This window comes from Monodelphis domestica, chromosome 7, assembly GCF_027887165.1.
Source record: "Monodelphis domestica isolate mMonDom1 chromosome 7, mMonDom1.pri, whole genome shotgun sequence".
In the NCBI taxonomy this organism is placed as follows: Eukaryota; Metazoa; Chordata; class Mammalia; order Didelphimorphia; family Didelphidae; genus Monodelphis; species Monodelphis domestica.
The window spans coordinates 157,556,559-157,574,285 of record NC_077233.1 but is presented as its reverse complement, the minus strand read 5'-3'; the positions used below and the strand labels follow the sequence as shown (position 1 = coordinate 157,574,285).

The following is a 17,727-nucleotide window of genomic DNA, read 5'->3' as shown; positions in this document are numbered from 1 at the left end:
CAAGGAACGAATGAACAAACGAACAAAGGAAGGAACGAAGGAAGGAAGGAAGGAAGCAAGGAAAGAAGGAAGGAAGGAAGGAAGGAAGGAAGGAAGGAAGGAAGGAAGGAAGGAAGCAAGGAAGGGAGGGAGGAAGGGAGGAAGGAAGCAAGGATGGAAGGAAGGAAGCAAGGAAGGAAGGAAGCAAGGAAGGAAGGAAGGAAGGAAGGAAGGAAGGAAGGAAGGAAGGAAGGAAAGAAGGAAGGAAGGAGGGGAGGGAGGAAAGGAGGAAGGAAAGAAGAAGCAAGGAAGTGTAAAATGGATATTTGAACCCTAGACTTCAATCCCCAGAAGTCCTTGGTACTTCCCGGAATTCCCTATAATCTCACCTGAGTCTCCACTTGGGCGAGATCACAATTAGTATTTAACAAGCTCTCTGCCTCCAACAGCCATTGCAATGATATAGTAAGTAAGCTAAGCATGGGGGTTTTGAATGAGCTAATGAGCCCTAGGCACGTGGTTTTTCTATTTTGTATTTTCTTTATTCCTTGATTTCTAATAATCTTTAATAAACCAAAATATAATATTTCTATTACTAGAGACTAAATTTAATTTTTACAGTTATGGCAACCACAAGATTTGAATGAAAATTTCTCAATTTTTTTTTAAAGAGAGCCTAGATAATGTTTTTTTTAAGCCACGTTTCTCCAAGGCCTTTCAGCAAAGCTCATTCTTGAGCTCCTCCTGACTTTCTTGACCAAGACCGCTCACCTGGTCCTGGCCCTGCCCGCCCAGCTCTTGTTGCCTGTTCCTGCCTCCATTTATCTGCTCTGGACCTGCTTGACCCAGATTGCTCTCCTGATCCCTACCTGCCCCCGCCCAGCCCCAGCTGATCTCCAGTCTCCAAGCCAGATAGCCCCAGCCCAGCCCCAGGACCCAGGCTGCTGGTAGCTTCCCCTTGTGTCTTCAGCTGGTAAAAAAGGGGGTGCTCTTTCCTTAGGCTACAATTAGCCTCCACAGGGTAGGGGACCACAGGGGGGACAATGAGGAGAAGGAAAAGACTTTTCCAAACAGAAAGTTGATTACAAGCATGGCTTATTTAAAAGGATATCTTTTGAGTGCACTGATTCTGTTACTTATCTCACCTGAGATTCAGGGGAGAAATTCATCTTCCTGTAACTCTTTGGCCCAATTTGAGATTTCAAAAAACCACTGTCACTATGTGGGGGAGGCAGCTCAGTGACTCAGTGGATTGAGAGCCAGGCCTAGAGATGGGAGGTCCTGGGTTCTAATCTGGCCTCAGACACTTCCTAGCTGTGTGACCCTGGGCAAGTCACTTGAACCCCACTGCCAACCCCTTACCAATCTTCTGCCTTCTGACAATAGGCATCTAAATGGATAAAAAAAAGAACTTTAAAGATACTGGAGGTTATATTTTAAGGCATTTCAGACCCTAATGATTTATAAAAACCTCTGTATTTTATTGCATTTTGCTGATTGTTTTGTTTAAGATTTAATTTTGTTGGTTTTAAGTTCTTATATTAATGCTTTCAATACTATTCTGTTACACTGTTCTTTATAAAAAGTACTGAGTTTTTAACTACTGTTATATTCTGTTGTTTTTCCCCTATAACTACACTGAACAAATATTATTGAATAAGCCCATATATAAAAACAGCTTTTTTCTGTTTTGAATTTGTAAATTGTCACATAGAGGATAGATGGACTTTATAAAAACTGGTTACTATTGTATAACAACCTTTGAAAAATTTAATGAGCTAAATATCTCAGATTGATTGTAAGTGGTCTTTAGACATGATTTTTAGATTTTTTTCCAGAAACTCAGGTCATTTTGCCTATTTCTAATAGGAGGTAAGGTCCATTTTAGTAGCTGAAGTGAAATACAATTTTAATCTCCACCTCCCACATTTATAAAAATGTGAACAGATGGGACACCACAGCCTCATAACAAAGGAGCTGGAAAGTTAATCCTAGGGCATAGTATGTGTGGATGACTCCCTAAAGAGGAGCATCTCTCATTTATAACTCTTCAGCTCACTTTACTTCCACCAGAATTATATCTAGATTTCTTGATGATGTTCTAGACCCAAATAAGTTTTACTTTGTTTAAAAATATGTTTGCCAAGGTTGAAACATTGTGACACCTGAAAAACTTGTGACAAGTATCTATTTTCTTTAAATATCATACAGCAGGCTCATGAAAAATAGATAGTGATTTTTGTTTGCTATTGTAATTAATTGGGCTATTGAGAATTTTGGGGATATTGATACCTACATATTTTTACTACTGTTCTTTATTAAAAAAAACTGTTACCTTGTAAAATTCATTTGCTTGCACTCACAGTGGATCATGGCCAGGTATGAAGAGGAAATGGATGCCATTTTTGATGAGAAACCTTGTATTCTATATTTCCTTAGCTGACATAGTGTGTCGATGATTATAAGCTACATTTTTAATTTTAAAACTCTTTTATTATTATATTTTTCTTGCATGTGCAATATACTATTTCAGGTTTTTTTTCTCTCCTTTTTATATTTGAAGCATGTCACCAGTATTAAGATTTTCTTTTGCTTTTTTGATTTTGCAGTAATATAAGTTTTAAATATATTTGCTATAATGTCAATACATGCCCCAAAAGTCTGAGACTATAAAAATAATGCCATTAATTATTTAAAAAGATAAAAAATTATGGTACTTTGCTTAATGATTCTGTCTGATTCCAGGACAAGATATACAAAGAGCCATTGCACAGGGCCAAAGAAGAACAAAGCTAAACCTGATTTGTGCCAAAAGAGCACACAGGTCAGAAAAGAAGAAACCAATCCAGAGAGGATTTATGCACTTCTAAGCCAATACAAAGTACTTGAACCTAGTGTGAGACTCAAGGTTGCGGTGGTTGACATATATTAAGATGTAGGCCTTCCTTGTATCCACACTCTTCATGAAAATACTTACAGACAAGTATCTCAAAATTTGGCTCCTACCTGGCTCCTATAATCTAGTTCCTATTCTGTCTTTCATAATGTGGCAAACTTTCTGTAGTCCTGGCTACTGAATGAGTAAATGTATCAATGCTTAAATCACTTTAATTGGTCCCTGATTCAAGGATCTGTTATAGATTTAGTTTCCCTATACTTAGAATTTTTACACATAAGACTTTGATAGTCTGTATTCAATACAGAAATTATCTTCTTTATTTGGATTTTTAATGTTTTTGATTTCTCTTACCAATTGATTTGTATACCTCATAACTCAGCCATGCATCCCTAAGTGATGCCTGTGTTTCCCAATCACCCTATTCCTGGGGGGGGGGGGGGGGGGAATGTAAAATTATTGTTATTTTAAATTGCAAAGTTTAAATTCCTCAAGAGAGTAATTTTAGGTTAAGAAACATGCTGCCTCTCTGAATCCAGAAACTGAACTGTTTGGAGAAGACACCATAAAGATGCCTCCACAGACCACAAGCTGCAGGAGAAGATCAAGAATGAACTTTGGGTGTGGTTGATTGAACATTTATTTGTATGTATGCTCTTATGCCAAAGGGGACTGCCCCCTAACTGGCTTTTTGTCAATGCGCCTAGCAATCATTGGTTTTGTTCTCTTTTCCTCTTATCCTCAAATTATTGTAATTTCAAAGTTGATATGTTTACAAGTCCCAGCGGAGAGACTAGTCTTCCTCGGCCTTGGGGGTGGGGGTGGGGGGATGTAAAATGGAGATCTGAACCCTAGACTTCAATCCCCAGAAGTCCTTGGTACTTCCCAGAATTCCCTATAATCTCACCTGAGTCTCCACTTGGGCGAGATCACAATTAGTATTTAACAAGCTCTCTGCCTCCCATAGCCATTGCAATGATGTAGTAAGTAAGCTAAGCATGGGGGTTTTGAATGGGCTAATGAGCCCTAGGCACGTGGTTTTTCTATTTTGTATTTTCTTTATTTCTTGATTTCTAATAATCTTTAATAAACCTCTTAAAATGTAATATTTCTATTACTAGAGACTAAATTTAATTTTTATAAAAGGAAGGAAGGAAGGGAGGGAGAGAGGGAGGGAGGGAGGAAGGGAGGAAGGCAGGAAGGGAGGAAGGCAGGAAGGGAGGAAGGGAGGAAGGGAGGAAGGGAGGAAGGGAGGAAGGGAGGATGGGAGGAAGGGAGGAAGGAAGGGAGGGAGGGAGGAAGGGAGGGAGGGAGGAAGGGAGGGAGGGAGGGAGAGAGGAAGGGAGGAAGGAAGGAAGGGAGGAAGGGAGGAAGCAAGGAAGCAAGGAAAGAAGGAAGGAAGGAAGCAAGCAAGGAAGGAATGAATAAAGGAAGGAAGCAAGGAAAGAAGGAAGGAAGGAAGGAAGCAAGCAAGGAAGGAAGCAAGGAAGCAAGGAAGGAAGCAAGGAAGCAAGGAAGCAAGGAAGGAAGGAAGCAAGGAAGGAAGCAAGGAAGGAAGGATTAACTGTGTGCCAGGCACTGTGCTAAGCATTTTACAAATATTATCTCGTTTGATTCTCAAAACAACCCTGAGAGGTATGTGCTATGATCATACCCATTTTACAGATAAGGAAATAGTAAACAGAGGGCTAAGTGACATGCCCAAGGTCACACTGCTAGCAAGTATCTAAAGCTAGGATTGAACTTGGGTCTCCTACTCCATCCACTTCACTACCTAGGTGCCTCCAAAGCAGGGTGAAGACTTGATTTGAGGTCCTTCAATTCAAAATCCAGTGTTCTTTACAAGTTCCCCAACCCCCATCTCTTTATATGTGAGTTTGAATATTAAAATGGAAACTCCTTGAAAAGATCTCATGGGTCATCAGTGACTGGACTGCACAACCCCTTATTCCTGTTTTTGTTGCTGAAATGCCAGAAATGCTTCTGGAGCTGTTCTTATAATTATTAACTTATGTTCACTCCTCATGGTCTCCTTGGATTGGTTTTGCTTGAGCATGCCTGGGATATTACACTCCTTGTAAGGGAGGATTTTGTTCTCTTATAACAGTGAAAGAGGGTTAAGTGTAAAGATTATCCCTGGGTCTCTATGAATTAAACCCCAGCAAGGTTTATACTTCTGTTTGTTTTCTTACTTCTCCTCTCTTTAATTAGCTGTTAAATAAAATCTGGTTGTTGAAGCTATTACATTTCTCACTTGCATTAAAGATAGAATTTTTGCCTTTACCTAAGGCAAGGGTTCTTAACTTAGATTATCAGAACTTGTTTTTGATAAGTGTATTTCAATATCATTGATTATATTATTTCATTAAAATATATTGTTATATTGCCAAAAAGACTATTTGCTTTTATGCATCTAAATGTACAATTCTGAGAAGGAGACCCTAACCTTCAGCAGATAGCCAAAAGAGTCCATGACACAGAAATGGTCAAGAATCCCTGGTTTAAGTGATTCACCTAGGATCACACAACCAGTATAAATCAGAGGAAGGGCTTAAAGCCACATCTTCCTGACTCAATCCTATGCACTCTGCAAGGCTGCCTCTTTGTATAAGCATTTATATATGTGTGTGTGCGTGCGTATAACATATGTGACATGTGAATAAATGTATACACATGACACAATACATATATTATTTGTGTGCATATGCATATATACATAAATATACACACATATACACAGAGTATGCAGCTAAGTGGCACAGTAGATAGAATGTCCAGCCTGGAGACAAAAAGACTTATCTGGAAAAACTCAGATATGAACTATGTGACCCTGGGCAAGTCACTTAACCCTACTGGCCTCAGTTTCCTCATCTGTTAAATGAACTAAAGAAAGAAATGGCAAAGCATCCCAATATCTCTAACAAGAAGACCCCAAGAGTCAGATGTGACTGAAAACAGTTGAACAACAACAACAAAAAAATACATGCACATGTGTGCACCCACATACATGTATACATGTGGAGGTGGGTAATGAAGGGTAGAGAAAGATGTTTCTTTCTAAAATGCTCCACTTGGTAGCATTTTAAATTGTCTTAAAGCACAGCTCTTGAGTCAAGTAAATTTCACTTTTAAAAAAGGAATGTAGAATTTAAAATTTTTTTAAGTAACAGAAGAAGACTGTGACCTGGGCAAATCACTTACCTTTCCAGGACCTCAGTATTCCCAGCTATAAAATGAAAAGGTTGGACTAGATTGTCTCTGAAATCCCTTCCAGCTCTCTATCTACCTTCTTAAATTGAATAAAACAAGCCTCTTGATTCTATCACTTTGTTAATATGTCAGCACTCAAATCCTTAAATGATCTGTGATCTCAAAAATAAGCCTATTTTCTCCAGCAACCCATCATCAGCTCCTGCCCCATCCTGGTTGATTCTTGTCCACTAGTATCTGCTAAATTCTGTACCCAGCCTACCCCTACTTTAGTCTTATGATACAAAGCCTCAGTAAAACAATACACTCATGGCATTAGATTAGACAACTTCCCCAGGGGGTTCATAGACAGACAGAATGAACATACTTCTCAACAAATGAAGCATAGCATGACCTAAGGAGCTTTATTTACATCAGCAAAGAAACAAGAACTTAAAAATCCAGTTAGGAAATAATTTACCCAAATCACTTGGAAGCAAGTGGTCTAAATCAATTATTCTGAAGAAAAAGAAAGCAAAGGAAACAGGGTTTAGGGCAATTTGTTATTGTTTTCCTGTAGTTTCCATGAAGCTGTCACCAGAACTTCTCCCCTGTCTATCCACGAGTTGATATTTTCTCTCTTTCCAGGTGAGGCCCCCTGGCCAAGGGTAGAAGCCTCAAGTAAATACCAAGCAGTGAGAGTGAGAGTGGAAGGACTTTGCTCGGGATGGTCAACCTTTAACCAGTCCTTCCTCTCAAGTCTACCCTAAGTCCCCTCCAAAATAAACACCATCAATACAGAACCTTGCCCCAGGACTCCAGTTAACTGCATTAACTCTTGATGTTTTTAACCTCCTTTAGTCTAAATGTTGGACCAGAGAATCAACACTCTAGAGCTGGAAGGGTCCTTAGAAGCCTTGTAAGCCAATTCACTCTTTTTTACAGATGAGGAAACTGAGGGCCAGAGACATTAAGCAATTAGCTCAAATTAGTGTCAAAGGCAGAACTCAGAACTTCTGGTTCTTTCTACTGTATTTCTTGGCTTTCACAGAAGCCAAGTACATTTCACAGTACATTGTTGTGATACAGTCCTACCTACCCCCATCTTTCAAACCTGACTTTAGCAAAAGTAGAAGATTGTAGGGAACCTAGGTGGCATAGTGGTTAGAGTGCCATCTAGAGTCAGGAAGACTCATCTTCTTGAGTTCAAATTTGGCCTCAGTCTTGTACCAGCTGCATGATCCTGGGCAAGTCATTTAACCCTGTGTGTCTCAGTTTCCTCATCTATAAAATGAGCTGGAGAAATGGCAAACTGCTCCAGGATCTTTGTCAAGAAAACTCCAAAAGGAGTCACAAAGAAGCAGACACAACTGAAAATGACTTAAGAATATAAAGAAGATTATAAAAGGCAACTGGGTAATGCCATAGAGTGCTGGACCTTGTTAGGAAGATCTGAGTTCAAATCTAGCCTCAGATACATAGTAGCTGTGTAACCCTGGAAAAGTCAACCTCAGTTTCCTCATGTGTAAAATGGAAATAATAATAGCACCTACCTCCTAGAGTTATTGTAAGGATCAAATGAGATAATCATGGTAAACTGCTTAGCATGGTGCCAAGCACATAGTAAACAATAAACATTCCACACCTTGGATGGGTCTGAGTCTAGAAAAGCTTAAATGGGTATGAAAAAGGGGCAGAGCTAAGTGATATGTCAGTCAACAACCAGCATGCCAATTCAGAGAAAGTGATGACATAAAGGCCTCAGGGATCTGAGTTTTAAGTAGGTTTAGCCTTGTGTTTTACCTAACTAGACATTATTTTACTTTTTAAGTATGTGCCCACTCCCTCCCATTCACCCAATGGATTCTATGTATTAGTGGCTGGATACATTCCTGGCTACAGGAGAACTTCTTTGTAACTACTATTCTTGCTATTCATTTGAATAAATGTCTTTGCCCAAAGAATAGTCTCCTGGTTGCTTTTTAATGGGGGGAATGATGAGCTAGTGTTAGTAAAGCCAACCTCAGGATTACCCTATAGAGCCCTGAAGGTAGTATCACAGCTCTTTCTCTGTCTTCCTCTCTTTCTCTCCCTCTTTCTCTTTTTTTCCCTCACTCTCTTTCTCTCTCCCTCTCTCTCTCTTTCTCTCCCTCTTGCCCTCTCACCCTCTTTCTCTCTCCCCCCTCCCCTTCTCTCTCTCTCTCTCTCTCTCTCTCTCTCTCTCTCTCTCTCTCTCTCTCTCTCTCTCTCTCCCCATCATTCTGAGTTGAAGGAATGAGCCCAGAATAAGTTATAATTTCATTTTTTCCCTTTTTAATGCATTTTATTATTTTTATTTTAAAATAGTAATAGCTACCATCTATAAAGTGTTTTAAGGTTTGCAGAATACTTTATAAATATTATCTCAACTTTGGGAAATAAGGGCTATGATTATCCCCATTTTAGAAATGAGGAAACTGTGGATGAGTGGAGTCAAATGATTTGCCCAGGGTCACACATCTACTAAATGTGAGGCTAGATTTGAACTCAGGTCTTCTGAGTATTCCAGGTCCAGTGTTAATTCCTATTTTAACTAGCTATTTAAGTGGGCTATAAGGATTCTGTGCTCATCATTTTCAACCAAGACTGTTGTCTCATGCTACTTGCACAATAAATAAAAAAATCCATCTATTGTCTATCACTCTTGTTATGAGATCTACTCATGGCTTCACATGAAAAATCCCCTCCAGTAAATGGGCACCTTCCCCATCCCTTCGGCTAAGCTCTTTATCTATAATATAAACAGGCCAGAAAAATCTGCCCATTATTTTTCTTTTTTGTACACTAGATGACCAAAAGCTTCTACTCATCATTTTCCACCGTAGACCAACATTCCAATGTGGGGATTATTTTGGACCACACTGAAGATGAACATTTTTGCCCTGTTTTCTATGGACAGTCAATTCATGATAGTCAGGTAGATAAAACAACAATAACAACAACAAATTAAATGCTAACCTGTATGGTACCCAATGCTAGTGTAGGATGGAACAGTGTGGATAGAGTTGGAAGGCCTCAAAGAAGGAGCAAGATTTAAGTAAATGAACAGGAGAGGCCTGTAAAAGGTATGAAGGACCCCACAAGCTTAGGAAACAGAAAGTAGTCCTTACTACCTGGGGAAGAGTTTATATTTGAGGGAATGGTAGGAAATAATGTTGAATAGCTTAAGGTTAGGTCAGATCATGAAAAACCTCAAAATGATGAAAGTCATGTCATGGGGAAGATTAATCTAAAATACTGTGCAGGACGGTTTGGATAGAAGAAATAGGATGCAGTGAGAGATCAGTGTGGAGGTATGAAGATGTTAGGGCCTGGATTAAAGTGGTAACGAGAGAGAGAGAGAGAGAGAGAGAGAGAGAGAGAGAGAGAGAGAGAGAGAGAGAGAGAGAGAGAGAGAGAGAGAGAACATGGTGCTTTGAAGGAATACAAAAAGTAAAAGTGTTGGACTAAATAAAAAGAATAAAGGAAAAAAATCAAAGATAGCTCAGAGCTATTTAGTCTGAGGCAGCTTGATGGTATAGTAGACAGAGCAATGGGCCTGGGGTCAGGAAGACTTGAGATTCAAATCCATCCTCAGCAACTTGGTAGCTATATGACTCTGGGAAAGTCACTTAAACTTGTTTGCCTGTGTTTCTTGATTTGTAAAATGGGAATAATCATGGCACCTACTTCCCAGGTTTTGCTGTAAAGATCAAATGAAATAATAATTATAAATCACTTAGTACAGTACCTGGCATATAGCAAACATTATATTAATGTTAATTATTATTATTATCGAAGAATTAGTAACATCCAATCCTTGGGAATTCAGAGGTAGAAGAATGGGTAAGCAACCACTGCTTCCAATTTGGAAAGAGTTAGTGCAAGTTCCCAGCAGATAGCTACTAACAACAGAAAGGCAGGAAATGGAATTTTAGATCTGAGAGAGATGATACAAATGGCAGTCAAAGCAAGATAGAATTGGTCCTACAAAAGGACAGTTTAGTATAGTGGGAGAATGTTATTGGATTTGGAGACAGAGGAACTGGGTTTAAATCCTGTATCTGTCAAATACTAGTTGTAAAATATTAGGCAAATGAGCAAATCTTTTGGGTCCCCCAATTTTCTCAGTTATTAAATATGGGGAGAAGGGAAGTAGGGGTTGCACTGTGTCTAAAGAGACAGATATCCTGGAAAAACTGTAAGACGCTCTACCCAAGGCCACAACTGTTGAGACAGATATTCTGCTTATCCTCCCTTTAAGCTACTCTCTCTATATATGCACTCCCTGTCTTGTCATGGTGTGGTTCTCCTTGGGAACTGCCCTAGGGGGCTAGGAATAAACCTCTCCCTGTTGTCTTTACATTGTCTCTGCATGTTCCTTTGCAGGGTACTTCCACTCGGACCCTAACAGGGGATCAGACTAAGATCATAGGATGATGGTTGTAAAACTGGAAGAGATCTTGGAAGTCAACCAGTCCAACCATTTCAATCAACCAATCACTATTTATTAAGTACCTACCATATGCTGGGCACTCTACTAAGAGCTGAGAATACAAAAAGAGGCAAAAGATATTCTCTGCCCTCAAGGATACAGATAAGGAAACTAAAGCCCATAGAGGTTGAAGTTATTTACTCAAGGTCACACAAGGAAGTAAATGGTAGATTTAAACTCTGGCCCCTTGATTCCAACCTCATCACTCTTTCTATAATACTATACTCTAAAGCCTATCAAGCCAGAAGGAATGCTAGAACAGAGGTGTTAGAAATGTCTAGTGTATTAAAAATAAAAAACACCTGAATGATTGGGTAGTCCAAAGGATAGAAAATAAGTATTTAGTCAATAATCAAGAGAATACAAAGAGTCAAGGCTAGGGATGTTCAAATGAAAGTTTGTCATAAAAAAAAAAGGTTTGCTGCACACAGTGCTTTCTCCCACAGTTTCCTTTCAGCAGCTGGTCAGTGAATGCTGACCACATCCCCTTTGGCATCTTCAAATCAACATCCTAACAGGTGGTTCATCAACAGAAATCCAGCTGTTAGAAAGCTGTCCTTTGGGGGAAGGTGGTGGTGCTGGAGGTCAAGGGGATGAATGGGCAGGAAAAGAGGTAGGTTCATGGGGGGGGGTGGGCTGTTGAACTTAAAGTGACAGTAAGATATACAAGAACAGATAGCCTATAAATAGTTAGAATTATGAAATTTGAAAGGGCGGGTAAAAAAATAAAAAACAAGATGAAAGACTTTTAAGGACACAATGTACAGAGGTAACAATTGAGGCAGGTTACTATACCTTCCCCAGGTTGTACTCTACCTGTAAGAGAAAAAATATTCCAAAAACACTATCTAGAAGACGCACATATACTAGACCTAAGATTTGTTCATGCCATGGAGAATTTTCATAGTAATCATAACTAATTTGGGTCCTGGTCTACTTCCCTAGTACACAGATAGTCAATACTCGTGGGAACTCCCTAGAAGACCTCATTTTCCTAGGATACACATAGACACTATTTATTTCTGATGGTTTGGATCCAAGGAACAGAATCCACAGGCAGCTGCTACATAGCTCAGACAAAAGGCAATAAAGGGAGAGGGAACTCAAGCAACATTATGAATGCAAAAGTACAACTTGGTCCTTCTTAGACTTGGCCCCAGAGTCTTATTCCTGATCAGCAGCCCAATGATGCTGCAAATTATTCTGCCTCAGTAAAATAATGGGGTTTCCCTAACAACCTCCAGTGGCAGTCAGACTCGGCTAATTTCTTTCATGTAATTACTGAAAATCACTGCCCCAGGACTCTCCATTTGCAAATGGCTAACCCCAGGCTAGTGGCTAGCATTTCCCTTTGCACCAGCATGTTTCCTTCCTGTGCTAATAACACCAACACTAAAGGTTGAATAAATTTATTTACCTCAGTCTTCATGTGGCCATGTTTACCTACATTCTTGTTCATAAAAACCATGGCAATGGCTGTGTCCACTAAGAACTGAACAAATGTCAGGGAGGGTAAAAAAAAACAACAAAACAAGATGTCCTTAATAGGCTACCTTTAATTGGTTGGTTGTTTGGCTGGTTGTCCACCATACTTGAAGAGGAAAAAGAGACCAATCACTTTGTCCATTGTATAGGAAAAATACTAAATGAAAAAACTGGCCTGACTTTGATGGACCTGTGAATGGCTCTTCTAGTTGGACAGCAAGAAATCTGTCCTAGACCAGAAGCTCCCAATTTCTTTGTCTTTATAGCTAAGGGCTTTCAACAATCTCCCTCATACTTAATTTCAGAGGGATACTGACTAGGAATTCAATTATATAGGGAGTCCTCAGGTGAAGAAACTCCTTCTAGCAATACCTGTTGCCACTTCCAGCCTTTCAGTGTTGCCTCGGAGCAATAGTGTCAAACTCAAGTAGAAACAGGAGCCACTAATCCACTCATGGGGCAGCTAGGGAGTATGGTGGGTGAAGAAGCAGACCTGAAGTTAGGAAGATCTAGGTTCAAATCCCACTCGGACACTGCCTAGCTCCATGACACTAGGCAAATCATATAACCCCTATTTGCCTCAGTTCTTATGAAGACATTCTTGAGAAGGAATTGCTAAACCACTCTAGTATCCTTGCTAAGGAAATTCCATGAACTTCACATAGAGCTCATATGGGAGTAAACAGCTGAACAACAGTCTATACATATGAATCTCTCCAGGCCACATATTGATTTAGTTTATTTGTTTAAATTGGTTTCAAGGAAGAAGAGTAGTAAGGGCTAGACAACTGGAGTTAAGTGACTTGCCCAGGGTCATACCAGGCTAGATCTAAACCCAAGACCTCCCATCTCTAGACCTGGTTCTCTATACACGGAGCCACCTAGCTGCCCCATATTGATACAGTTTTAATCTGATCAGGCTGTACCAGGAAGAATCACATATCATGTCTATGTTGGATATCTCTGACCTAGATACTAAGAAGTTAAAAGATTTCCTACCCAGGGTCATAGTTTGTCTTAGAAGAGGACTTGAACATGTCTTCCTAGAGGCCTCTCTAAAGCATTTCTATAATATCCTGCATTATGTTATATCTCTTATAAAACTTTCAGCTTCCTTTCTGTGTGTCTACACTAAGGCCATCAAGTAAATAGAGATGTGCTGTGGTCTGTGTTGGCAGGGATTTAGACTAATGAAATAACAGATTCTTGACCACTGACCCCGAATATGGGTCCCACATAGATTGCATTTAGTAGATCTACCTTATAAAGATATTATTCTTAGCTTTGTTGTATACTTCAGGTAGAGTGTCCACATTTCTGAAAAGATTTAGGTTCTGCCCCCACATTTGACCTATAATGTACAATAATTTGAGATTCTTGGCCAATTGCATATTTTAATTGCACCATTATTTTTCTGTATATAAGAACAAGAACCCCATTAGGTAGTTCATTCAAAGACTCTTTCCCCTATTAACTCCAGAGTCAGGAAGAATAGGGGAGAGAGGTAGGAAGAAGCTAATATAAGGATGATGAACCATGCCTAGTAAAGAAAGGATTGAGCTTATATTATAATAGACTTAAAATGTTAAAGAAATTTGGCACGCCCCTATACATTCCCACTTCTAAACCTTTGTACATGTTGCTCTAGTTGCCTGAAACTCTCCTCCTCTCTTCCTGTCACACAGCCTACCTATCCTTAAAGACCCAAATCAAATGCCATCTGATCCATGAAGTTTTCTCTGATTCCCCCAACAGGGAAGATCTCTTTATCATTTGATTTCCAAGCATCTGGTACTTTCTTTAAACTTAGATTTTAATTTGTCTCACAGTTATTCACAGATGTCTCATTACTGCTATCTGATTGTAAGCTTTGTGAGAGCAACACCTAACATACATTGACTTCCACAAAGAAGAATACAGAAAAAAAATCTGTTGAATAAATGAATAGATTCTAATTCATTGTCTAGTACAATTATGAAGCACAGATTACTATACTTTTGTCACCCCTTCCACTAAGAGAAGTAAGTTGGTTCTCCTTAAGCACAAGTGTCTGGTATAACCAAGAGTCTAAGAAATACCTAAAAATGTGCCAAACTATATATAGCATCAGGAGATAGGAACATCACATCTGTGAATGATAAGTATAATACCAGGCCTAGGGACAGGAGATCCTAGGTTCAAATCTGGCCTCAGACACTTCCTGGCTGTGTGACTCTAGGCAAGTCACCTAACCCCCAATTGCTTAGCCCTTCCAGATCTTCTTCCTTAGAACCAATACAAAGAATTAAATATAAGATGAAAGGTAAGGGTTTTTGAAAAATAAAAGGGTATAATAAAGCTACTATTGAAACTAGAAATCTGCCTGCCTAGTCTAATATAGCCTGAAAACTGCTTCGATGTGAGACATAAGACAAGGGGAATGGGAGATTCCACCAGAAAATGTACTATTTAGTCCATTTTTCAAACTTCGGCATTCTCTTTCTAGTCAACCTAAGACAGAGAGAACCTACTCTAAGGACACTGGAGAATTTCTGTTCTAAATCCCAATTCTGCTAATAAATTGTATGACAGTTCCTAAGCAGATTTTTTTTAAGACTGTCTTATTTCTCCCAGGCTGGAAGTGGAGGGGCTACTCACACGACCCATCCTATGACTAACTGACATGGAAGCTCTGACCTGATCAGTTTCTGGCATGGAGAGATTTGCCTCTCCTTAGGCAAGCTGGTAGCTCCCATTTCTTAGCCTGATGTGGACACTTGTAGCTTAGCTCACTGTAAGTGCAAAACTCCCAAGCTCAAGAGATCCACTAGGCTCAGTCTCCACGGATGCCAAGATTACAGGTGTGTGCCACTCAGATGGCAAGCAAATTACTGCAAGCAAGTACATAGCTGTTAGAGAATCTATTTTTAGGTATTTGGGGACAGCTAGGCAGTTCAGTGGATAGAGAACCAGGCCTGGAGACAGGAGATCCTGGGTTCAAATCTGGCCTCAGACACTTCCTAGCTGTGTAACCTGGGCAAGTTACTTAACAACAATTGCTTAATCCTTACTACTCTTCTGCCTTAGAACCACTTCTTAGGATCAATTCAAAGACAGAAGGTAAGAGTTAGGGTTTTTTTTAAGGTTATTTAACAATTAAAGTTGTGAATGCCTGTAAATGAGGAGCACACCCTATCTAGGAAAGTGAATTTACTAGGTCTCTGGTCCTGAATTGCCTCATATAAAAAATAAGTTCAGATAACCTTTGTGGTCCCTCTGAACTCCAATATGATATTATGATGATAAATCTTATCCTTACTTCAACAGTTCATGATTTTGGTGGCAGTATAGGTACTACCTCTATCAAATCATTATCACAACCCCTCTGAGAGTTGGCAAACAGTTGTTAAAGGTCAAAAAATGCTTTACACTGAAGAAAACCTGGTGATGACCCTCTCCAAGTTCAGCTAAATTGCTCCTCAAATAACAGGCACATGAGTCTGTCACCTGGTCCATCATGACCTTCCAATCACTGAAGTCTGCTCTGGGATCTCACCTTTGGGAATGTGCCAGGGAGGGTAGACTCTCAAATGATATATCAGAGAGGTCTTTAGCAGAGAATCCAGTTGGAAAAGACCTTAGGTAGATAGATGATCTTGTCCAACCTCTTCATTTTACAGATGATAAAACTGAGGCCCAGAGAAATGAAGTGATTCATTCCAAGTCAAACAGGTACCAAGGGGCAGAGTCCAGACTCGAACCCCAGTTCTCTGGCTCCAAATCTGGCACTCCTTCCATTGTTCCACACTGATAATTATCTCATCCTCATAGCCTCCAAATACTGGGATGTAAAATACTGGATTTGAAGTTCTGAACTCTGTTAGACATTGTTGTTCAGTTGTATTCAACTCTCCAAGACCCCGTTTGGAATTTACTTGGCAAAGATATTAGAGTGGTTTGCCATTCCCTTCTCCAGCTCATTTTCAGATAAGGAAACTGAGGCAAATAGGAAGATGAGTCTTCCTGACTCCAGGCCCAGCACTTTACAACCTAGCTGCCCATTGGTTAGGCATAACCTCGAACAAGTCAATCTCTCTAGGATTTAGTTGTTTCTGATTAAATGCTGTGGAATAAAAAGTACTCTGAATTTGAAGTCAAAATACCTTAGTTTTGCTCATTTACTCAGTAATCTTGGGCAATTCAATTCAATTGGGGTCCTAACTCCAGCATTTAAGAGCCTATGGGTGGGAGCAGCTGGGTGGCTCAGCAGATTGACAGTCAGTCCTAGAGATGGGAGGTCCTGGGTTCAAATTCAGACACATCCCAGGTGTGTGACCCTGGGCAAGTCACTTAACTCCCATTGCCTAGCTCTTCCCATACTTCTGCATTGGAAACAATACACAGTATTGAGTCTAAGATGGAAGGTGAGGATTTGAAAAATTCCCCACCTGGACACGAGATAGGTGGTGCCCATGACAACTCTGATTATTGCCACCAACTTTGCTCTCAGAGAATCCCAGGAGAAAAACAGTCTCTATTCTTGAAAGTGATAGACACAGATAGATACACCCAAATACACAGACATAAATAAGTAGATACACAGTGGCACGCACATACACACAGAGACTGAGAGATACACAGGCACAGATATAGACAAACATGGACACAGACCGACACACACAGGTGAGGACTTGCAGACACCCAGCACACCAACCACATAGTCCCCCTCTCCCCCCCCTCCCCCCCAAAGAAGCAGTCTGCCCACGAGATCCTGACAGGATCCAGAGTGTTAAGGGCAAAACCGACTGGCCGGATCGTGCTGTCACGGCCGGGCGCCTGGGCCCTGGGGTCCCGGGCACACATAACGGAAGCTACCGCCCGGCCGCTGGCTAGGCTCACCTTGCCGCCTGCATGAGCGGGCTCCAGCCGTAGTGGTTGCGGCTGTTGACCGAGGCCCCCTTCCGCAGCAAGAACCTCACGAGCGGCTCGTAGCCTCCAGCCGCCGCAAACTGCAGCGCCGTGTTGCCGGCTTCGTCCGTGCAGTCCACGGGCACCGGCCCTAGCAACGCTGCCGCCTGCCCCGCGCCCCCGTCCTCGTCCGGGATGCCCCTCTCCGCCGGCTCCGACGCTGTCGCCCCAGGCTCCAGCAGTCGCCGCGCCGTCTCCGTGTCGCCCTGATCGCAGGCGCGCAGAAGCAGCTGGAAGGCTGGGGGGATCCCACCCTCCCCCATCGGGACCATTGGCCCCTGGAGGGCCCGAACCTCCGAGTCTCCTGCGCCCCAGTACTCCGGGAACCCCGACTCCGCCCCCGGATACCGACCAGGACGCGCCCTTCCTCCTTATCCTCCTCCTCCCCTTACTGGAGCTGCCTCGAGGTCCAGGCCCAGCCTCCGGGACTCCCAGCCTTGGATTCTCATTCGCCCACTCCTCTGTCCCACCCTTCCCCAGACCTGCTGTGGGCTGCTACTACGGTGAACGAGAAGTTGTTAGGCTCCGAGAAAAAGATTTCCTGAGATCCTCTTACAATCTACAAAGAGTTATTCTTTATTTTTTTAAAAATTGTCTCCAGTGGAGAAGCGTTTAGGCGCCCTACCACGTCCTCGCCATTGGAAATGAAAAAAGAAAAAAAGGAAAAGCAAAGTCTAACAAATATGCAGTTAATAACCGGGGGGGGGGGGGGGGGGGG

General features: G+C 41.1%; 1 protein-coding gene across 5 annotated transcripts in view; it reads right to left on the bottom strand.

The window, feature by feature from the left end:
- ANKS6 (ankyrin repeat and sterile alpha motif domain containing 6) overlaps positions 1–17,437 on the bottom strand; it is a 78,115-nt gene extending 60,678 nt beyond the window's left edge. For all 5 annotated transcript variants that reach the window (XR_008913581.1, XR_008913583.1, XR_008913582.1 and 2 more), the window contains exon 1: positions 16,941–17,437. Coding sequence is in view for 1 of the 5 variants with exons in the window: in XM_056805912.1 (XP_056661890.1) it covers positions 16,941–17,281 (341 nt within the window). In the remaining 4 variants the exon portion in view is untranslated. The remainder of the gene's footprint in view (positions 1–16,940) is intronic.
- Positions 17,438–17,727: the final 290 nt, after the last annotated feature.